General features: G+C 41.9%; 1 protein-coding gene across 1 annotated transcript in view; it reads left to right on the top strand.

The window, feature by feature from the left end:
• The first annotated feature begins 3,179 nt into the window (after positions 1-3,179).
• Positions 3,180-9,449, top strand: part of LOC116686879 (nuclear receptor subfamily 5 group A member 2) — a 56,790-nt gene continuing 50,520 nt past the window's right edge. Inside the window, exon 1 of the mRNA XM_032511930.1 lies at positions 3,180-3,196. Within this exon, the coding sequence (XP_032367821.1) occupies positions 3,195-3,196 (2 nt within the window). The 5' untranslated portion in view covers positions 3,180-3,194. The remainder of the gene's footprint in view (positions 3,197-9,449) is intronic.

The raw sequence follows: 9,449 nt of genomic DNA, 5'->3' as shown, positions 1-9,449 counted from the left end.
GGCTCCGACAGCTTCGATGTCGCACGGTCCGCTACAGAAAATCATTCCTACCACAGGCAGTAAAACTCTAGAACACGTCATCTCTGGGTGCTAGATGAGACTCTGAGACACCACACTACTGCACTAAGGGCAACCTGCACATTTGGTTCATTTACATTTTAACAAACATTTAGCATATTATTTAAGCAGTTGCACATTTTGTTTTCCCATACTGTTACAGTTAAATATATGTTCTAATATTTTATTCTTATATTTTAATCCTATTATTATTATTATTATTATTATTATTATTTCATGTATACTGTATGCATATTCTTTTCCTAGTATCTCATTTATATTTATATTCTGTGTTGTGTGACTAATGTACGTGTGCTATTGTAACACCGTAATTTCCCATTTTTTGGGATAAAGATCTATCTATCTATCTATCTATCTATCTATCTATCTATCTATCTATCTATCTATCTATCTATCTATCTATCTAAATCAGCAACTTTCCCTCTTTAGCATTTAGCTTAGCAACTGTAAACAACACTGATACACGACGGGACTCTAACTCATGGTTTTATTACTATATAGGAAAGTAGTCTGCGACCGTGGAATCGTTTGAAAAGTTTGGTGGAGCTTTGGCATTAATGGCACATTTCTGTCTTTTATAAACGTACTTCGATAGGATATTTTTCCAGTTTCTTCATCCATTTCCTCAGGGAGCATTGTTTATTGTTTCGGGGTGTCAAGTTGCCTTTCAATGATCACTAATTTTGTAAAACTGTAAATAATAAAGTGTGTTACTCAGAACGGGAAGTGTCTTGTTAGATGAAGTGTGATTCAGGTCGTAGCCTTAGCTTTAGGTGCGTCATCACCGATCCCTCTCGTTCAGATCAGATCCCCTGGACGGGGTCACGGAGCCCTCGGTGCTCTCTGCCCGCCCTCCACAACGTTACTGCTGCATCGCTTCAGTTTTGTTTTTTGACGCTCAAAATTTTGCTCAAAAGTGGAGATTTAATTGCATGATATTGGTAGTCTTCCGTAATACATTCCTTCAAAATTGTGTTTCAAGAAGCAATTGCAGATGATTGAGGACTGTGTTTTCATTTTTTTCTCTGAAAAACATTCTGTTGAATCCTTGTAAGCATTACACAGTCAATACCAAGACCCAGTGTCCTGATTAAAGATCACACAGGACACCTTTATTCCTGGTTGCAACCTGAGTGAAGGCAGCTCTGTCTCTTCACACGTCTAGATCTGATCTCACCTCCAGGAATGCTAATCCTCTCACCCGCCACATTCTTGGCCCTCACAGTAAGTAAGAGAGGAATAGTGAGAGTCTGTGGCCCCTGGGGCTCCGCTGGGGGCCCGCTGCACTGAGCTGCGAGACAGCTTCTGACACTACAACGTGTCTCTGCCTCTTATCGCCATGGAAATCTGACTGAGCCGCCCACTCAGGCACCAGGCAGCTCTCTGGCCTGAGGACAGCCCAGCTGTTGGCTGACCCTGGGTCAGCGCCTGACACCCTGTTGTCCACAGGTCTGGAAACAAGCTCCGTAACCCTCAGTCACATTACTACCATACTGGTCTTCCCCTCGGAGAAAAAGGAGGAGCAGGAGCCTCTGTTTGAGACAGGTTAATGGTGGCCAGAGGGCATACTCACCATGTTTGATGGTCCCCCCCCCCTTCTTTAAAACTAGGGCTAAGAGCCTGACTGCTTTATCTAAAACAACATGTCAAAGATTGATCTTCATATGATATGATCTCATATGATTTTTATCTGGCTTTTTGTGGCTTTTATTGCTTTTATTGATGTGACAAGAGATTGGGAATGACGTAAAGCTGTCAAATGACTGTAGTGGAGTAACTAAAGTAACTAACAACTAAAGCTGTCAGATGAATGTAGAGGAGTAAAAAGAAGAATATTTCTCTCTGAAATGTAACAGAGTAGAAGTAGAGCTTTATAAGATCATTTAAGTCCCCAGAGAAGCATCTTGTGATCTGAGACCCTGCATCGCCCCGCTACTCCCTAAACGACGACATACATTAGTTCTAGTCATAGATTCACTATCTTTATTGTCTATATAATTACTACTGTTATCATTCCAACTGCTATAATTATAAATATGTCTCTCCGCTTGTATCTGTCTGCGCCCCACCCAGCCGCCCACCAAGAGTTCGGTTCTGTCCCAGGTTTCTTCTAAAAGTAAAAAGTTTTTCCTTGCCTCTGCACCAAATACTTGCTTTTGGGGGGAAGTTGTTGGGTCTCTGTAAATTATAGAGTGTGGTTTCGATCTAATCTATGTGTAAAGTGTCTTGAGATAACACTTCCTCCTTCACCATCTTCATAAACAGATGGCGTTTGGTGTATTTGCTGAAGGGACTACCGCTTCCAACTTGAAGTTGTTTCTTTTTATATTAGAATCATTTGGAAAATTTGGTTTCAAATCCGATTATCGGTTCCAAATTTAACATGCATGTGTTTTGGTTTCCATAGCGCCCACCGGTCTTCCTACTTGCATGTGAGTGTAAGCTCGGTCGGCCCCATTCTACAGCCTGTCATTGCAGAGGCCCCTGTGGCCCTGCCGTGGCCTGTAACAGGAGTGGTTCTCCTGACTTATGTCGCTGATTTGTTTATTGTTTCATGAAGAGCTCCTACTCTGCTGAAGCTATGGAATCATTTGAGGCTGAAAGCTGAGCTCCCTCTGGCAGACATTATTCATTAATAACAGCAGGCTCCTGATGACATCAGCAGGAGCTCTGTCATAAACATTCAAGATGGCTGACACCTGTCTGCAGCTCCATTAGTAGCGTGCTCCAGTGCCAAGAGTGTCCTTCTGTGACCTGCTGCTTCAGGTGAGTCTGAAAGATGTTTGTCACCAGCTTGCTCTGACACACACACACACACACACACACACACACACACACACACACACACACACACACACTGCTGCTTTATACCATGGCAGCTGAAACTATTCGTCATGTATTCCTTGGCAACCAGGTAAACATTCAGCACCAACTGGCTGTAAAAAAAACACAGGTACAGGTATGTATTCCATGATATTGTGAACTGGGAGCAGGCCATTTTCTTCTGAATTGATTTTTTTTTCCAACAAGTGATGGAAAGACATGCAAAAATTCAAGAATGTTCAACAATAAAATGGGATTCTCTTGATACACAGCCAGTAGTCTCGCGTTTCCAGATGTCCCTCATTCCACCCGGATGTCCGGCACCTTCTTCCTCCACAGCACTGTGAAGGAGGGTCTGTCTAGTCCCCACAGCATTACAGGATGGGAGAACATCGTGCTGTGGTTTATTGGCATTTCTTTAAACCAATCACAATCATCTTGGGCGGGGCTAAACTCTGGACGAACCCACAGTGCCGCTGTTAAATAGTCTCAGGATGAAGTTATTTTGGTGGAACATGTGTACGTTCAGAAGTAGTTTTAGCTAGTAGTAGTTGGTAGTAACCATAGTCCTCAGATTGGACAGATAGTCTAGCTAGCTGTCTGGACTTACCCTGCAGAGATCTGAGGACCAGGTAACCATGGTCCTCAGATTGGACAGATAGTCTAGCTAGCTGTCTGGATTTACCCTGCAGAGATCTGAGGACCAGGTAACCATAGTCCTCATATTGGACAGATAGTCTAGCTGTCTGGATTTACCCTGCAGAGATCTGAGGACCAGGTAACCATAGTCCTCAGATTGGACAGATAGTCTAGCTAGCTGTCTGGATTTACCGCAGAGATCTGAGGACAGGTAACCATAGTCCTCATATTGGACAGATAGTCTAGCTGTCTGGATTTACCCTGCAGAGATCTGAGGAACAGGTAACCATAGTCCTCAGATTGGACAGATAGTCTAGCTAGCTGTCTGGATTTACCCTGCAGAGATCATGAGGACCAGGTAACAATAGTCCTCAGATTGGACAGATAGTCTAGCTAGCTGTCTGGATTTACCCCTGAGAGATCTGAGGACCAGTAACCATAGTCCTCAGATTGGACAGATAGTCTAGCTAGCTGTTGGATTTACCCTGCAGAGATCTGAGGACCAGGTAACCATAGTCCTCAGAGTGGAACGACAGTCTAGCTAGCTGTCTGGATTTACCCGCAGAGATCTGAGGACCAGGTAACCATAGTCCTCAGATTGGACAGATAGTCTAGCTAGCTGTCTGGATTTACCCTGCAGAGATCTGAGGACCAGGTAACCATAGTTCTCAGATTGGACAGATAGTCTAGCTAGCTGTTTGGATTAACCCTGCAAAGATCTGAGGACCAGGTAACCATAGTCCTCAGATTGGACAGATAGTCTAGCTAGCTGTCTGGATTTACCCTGCAGAGATCTGAGGACCAGGTAACCATAGTCTTTAGAGTGGACCGACAGTCTAGCTAGCTGTCTGGATTTACCCTGCAGAGATCTGTAGACAAGGTAACCATAGTCCTCAGAAATCCAGAGCTCTAGAGGAGGAAAGAGGTTCTTACATACTGAAAACTTGGAAGACTGAAACATGTTCACTGTTCATAAAGTCAACTATGATATTCCTACACAACTTTTATTAACTGACTATAGCTAAAGGTTGTCTAAGGCAGTATTCCATGTGTTACCCAGATCATACTTTAATGAAGATATGATGTAATGTAAATTTCAATGATGATTTTTTTCATCGCCCGTGCATTATTATTATGTTGGTAAAAACAAGAAACTTAAAGTCGAAGTCACTTTGGATTTATTACATGTGTTGCCCCCAGGGAAGCTGGAGAAGAATGGCACTTTGGGTCAAAGTGGATGTCTCACATAAGTTTATTACCAGGACCTTTTGAAAGAATACTCATGGCTCCTGGAGAATAACATCTGATGATTTTAGTGAGCTTGTAACCTTTATTCTAGCACATTAGTGTTTGGACTGTTTAATAAAAAGGAAACTGATTGTGTGTCAAGCACAGTTCAGAAAATGCTTCAAGTAACAAGCAGAGAAACACAAATGATCCGCTGATTATTCCTCAATGTCTGTACCAACACAAACGGTTACATTGCATTTACATAACAAATTGTATTTTCAAATCCAGGTGAAAAACAGATGAAGAAATATAAATGTTGTTTTTATTTCATAGAATTTTTCCACAGTTCAATCAAATGTATTAAATACCATACATTAATGTACTCTGCCTGTGTAAAGCCTGCTTGTCCACACCTATCACCAGCCAAGAAGCTCGATATTGGACTGTCCTCCAAAATACAGAATTACATTCAATTAAATGTTTCTAAAATACTGTCTTTCTACAATAGAGATATTGTGATTGCAAATAAACTATGGTAAAAATAAACGGGCTGGCCAGCTGAAGTACTTAAGTAAAGGTTAGTGAAAAATATGGTTTAAAAGAACAGAAACTCTTAACATTCATTGCACTCTGCCACAGGAAATAAAAGCCACACTGCTTCCTGCACAGGACACGCATAGTGAGGTAGGGAATGTTCCAGTGTCCTTCCTATTAAAGGTTTGTATGTGGACGACACAGACACTGTACGTGTCTGAGATTAGATCTCTACACTCAGCTAAGTCTCCGTTGGTACTGGTGATACACAGGTGAAAACCAGGATGTCCCTGTCACCTCGCTACCATTGAGTCTTGTGGTTTGTTGCTATGACAGAAAATCTGTTTGTTCTTATAAGCTCTTATAAGCTTTGCATTTCCCACTGTCCTATATGCATGTGAGGGGTTTCTTGTCTGAACTGTCACATCCAAGGATCATCCAAAGTACTCTGACTCCAGACAAAAGCCACCACCCAGAGGCTACGGAAACAAAGGAACCAATACACATTCATACACATGGCTCACATTTTCTCCTCTAAATCCCACTTAGGTGCTCCTCAAACAGAGTGCTTCAGTGGAAACCCCACGTTAAATAAACAGGGAGATAGATGGGACCTTGTCCCCTGGACAAACTCAGCGTCTTATGAAAGCATTACGCTTGCAATGCCATACATAGTTTTGCCTTGGAAATAAAAATATTACAGAACTATAACAGAACGGAGGGAACATGCCCCCTGCCCTACAGAGTGAGGTTGGGTAAATTGTTACAAGACATACATGAACATGAAGTTATGTTCACATTGTACAGTCCTAACCAACCAATCCAGTTATCTTATGAACCAGTTAGAATGTATTGTTTGGATAAGAAATGACAGCCCATCCATAAATCGAACTGTTTGGCCAGTCCAAGACATCTTGAAAGCCACATTTGGTGTATAAATATTATTGATCCCCACAGGACAATTTATAATGATTTTTGACCTTTCTTCTTTCTTGTCACTGACTGGCGAACATTGTTCTGTTATACAGGACCTGGTCCATAACACTGTATTATATATCTGTTAAAAACAGAAAGACATGGCATTTGCTGTGGTAATTTCTAATTACCAGTGGATGAATCATGATGGACAGCTTTAGCCTTAGCTCTAGGCCATATTTTGCACATGTACACAACAATATTCCAATAGAACAAACCCAATACCATGGCACTTACTGAAGACATTCATTCTCCTTAATATTCTCATTAATAACTGGAATCCCAGTACTGCCATAATAGACATTGAAAGTGCAAAGAAACTGTATGTTTCCGAAGATGACATCCTGTATATATGCTTTATTGGTTCAGTGACCCGGCATGGGCAGGAGGGTGGACATGCTTTGCTTAATGAAAAGATGATTGGTTTAGGTTATCTATACTCTCACTCAAATGTGACAGAATCCTAAAGTCAGATAAAAAGTTTTAATTGAACTCAGTCACCTTTAGGAAACCCCGTCCACACCTTTAAATCTAGCTATAAATGTGGCTAAGCCACTAAGAGAGAGACATTAAAAAGCCACGATTAAATATTAGCTGCGGATTGAACGGCGTACTTTCTGCTTCCGTTCCATGGTCAGACAGATGGCGGAGAGCGTTCACCTTTGTCTATCGTCACTGCCAGTACAGAAGGCAGCTCTGCCAGAAGTGCCTGCAGTCCCCCTGAGCTCCTGGTTTAAGCAAAGCTGCCCCAGATCCCAGCAGATGCTCCGTCCGCCTGTCAACTGGATCCAGATGCTCAAGCTGTCAGCTTTCCTCTCGGGATCCACACTGGATGGACCAAAAGTTCAAACATCTAGCCCAGACCCCACCCCCTGCTCTAGAATCTTTACTGTCACGTTTACGTGCTTTATTGTCCAAACACGATTATTACAGCCCCCTACCGCCCGGCTGGCCCCGTTGTTGCCCTCTCCTTACGTCCTGTTTTTTAGACATGTGACCCGGGAGGCTGAATATCTGTTCACCAATATAAAGGGCCAACCTGCCGAGGTGGGAGAGTACAAAATACGAATACGAGAAACCAACGAGAAATGACGAGAAATCAAGACAAGTTCAAGGATATGAACATTCAACTTTCAGATTCAATATGTATGAAACTTATCATATTAATATTGAATATGTACGGCCCTCCGGAGTCCCTCCCCCCACCCTTCTGTCAGCTTCCTCTTGATTGTATAATGTTCTCAAAACTACAGTATATACCTGTGATAAATACAGAACCAGTTTATTACAGCTAATTATCCAAAAAACAAATATAATTAACTTGTGTCGTGCTAACATGCATGAGCTACTAACTACTGTAACAAGTTAGCTAAGGTTTAGCTAGGTAACGTGTCATGGCCATACAGGCTGATGTACTGTACTCAATAGAGAAACTACAATCTGTGTCTGATAACGTCATCACAATGGCCACGCTGGTATGCAATGTAGGCGATGGTGCACGACAATTCTATATTAATTATATTAATGAACGTCCGTTACATTCAAGCCGTTGCCAAAATCTGCAGATGTAAACAGAAGAAGGGTAGTAGGTCTGAAACAAACATCTAAATGTGTATTTTAGACTTTTTCTTTCCATAACAGTGAAAGAAAAACCTTCAACTTGTCCATCATCATTTTGATGGCTCCTCCTCTAATTAGTGTTTTATCCTGTAAGATTAACAAAATAGCAGCAACAGTCTTTTTCAGTTTTGTGTGAAGTGTTATTTATTCCAATAACAGCAAAAGAATTGAAATGATTTACTGCCATTCTTAGTGAAACCATGTCCGTCTCCTTGGTGCCGTCAGTTCTTCTAAATCTAAACTTGAAACTAGTAGCCGCTGCCTGATAAACCAAGGGAACACTAAAAACACGGGTCTCTGGGTCACCTAATTATTTATTAATTAATTAATTAATTAATTAATTATTATTGTAGAGAGAGAGAGAGGGGAAATGAAGACAAATGAAGACAAAATACACAGAAAAACATGCTAAAGATAATAAAATATATTAGAAAAGAATAAGAAAACTAAAAGGGAACAGGAGAGAAAAGGGGGGGTGTATAGACTGAATATGTAATACAGGCAGGGTTTCATTGTCCTCACTCTGTCCCTATGTCTCTGTGTCTACCTGTCATGTATCTAGTAAAGCCTAATGAAGGATAACATGCAGAGACAGCTGTCTTTATATCAACTGTCAGAGTCTCGGGGTTTATACAACAGCTCCATCTGCTGCTCATACTGGACTAAAACTAGTTCCTGTTCCTGGACGTCCTAGTGGATGCTGGGAGTTCTTCTGGTCTGCTGGCCATCCAGAGGCCTGGCTGCTTCAACATGATCATCTGTCTGGAAACTCTTTCAATTCATTACATAGATTCATACGCCTTCCGTTACTGTTACATAGCAACATTATTACAAACAACAACAGGTCACTCTGTTTGTATATTAAAGACAATATCTTTGCCTGTACACACAAAACACACAAACACACACACATATATATACATATATAAAAAATAGGTGTGTCCTCTCCATACTGAGACTACACTGACCAGAGTCTAGATCAACAACATTTTCTTTCGATGCCACTGGAAATTCCACTAGATGTCCCTCATTAGGATCAGATGTCCGTCCCCGTCCTCTGTCTCTGTGTTGGCGCTCTAACCTGCGGCGGATTTCTAAGGACTATGGTTACCGGGTCCTCGGATCTCTGCAGGGTAAATCCAGACAGCTAGCTAGACTATCTGTCCAATCTGAGGACTATGGTTACCTGGTCCTCAGATCTCTGCAGGGTAAATCCAGATAGCTAGCTAGACTATCTGTCCAATCTGAGGACTATGGTTACCTGGTCCTCAGATCTCTGCAGGGTAAATCCAGACAGCTAGCTAGACTATCTGTCCAATCTGAGGACTATGGTTACCTGGTCCTCAGATCTCTGCAGGGTAAATCCAGACAGCTAGCTAGACTATCTGTCCAATCTGAGGACTATGGTTACCTGGTCCTCAGATCTCTGCAGGGTAAATCCAGACAGCTAGCTAGACTATCTGTCCAATCTGAGGACTATGGTTACCTGGTCCTCAGATCTACTTCTGAACTCACACGTTCCACCAGAACAACTTCCTTCCTGAGACTAT

This window comes from Etheostoma spectabile, unplaced genomic scaffold (genome assembly GCF_008692095.1).
Source record: "Etheostoma spectabile isolate EspeVRDwgs_2016 unplaced genomic scaffold, UIUC_Espe_1.0 scaffold546, whole genome shotgun sequence".
Classification (NCBI taxonomy): Eukaryota; Metazoa; Chordata; class Actinopteri; order Perciformes; family Percidae; genus Etheostoma; species Etheostoma spectabile.
Note: the sequence above shows the minus strand (reverse complement) of the source record. Positions and strands in the feature narration are given on the sequence as shown.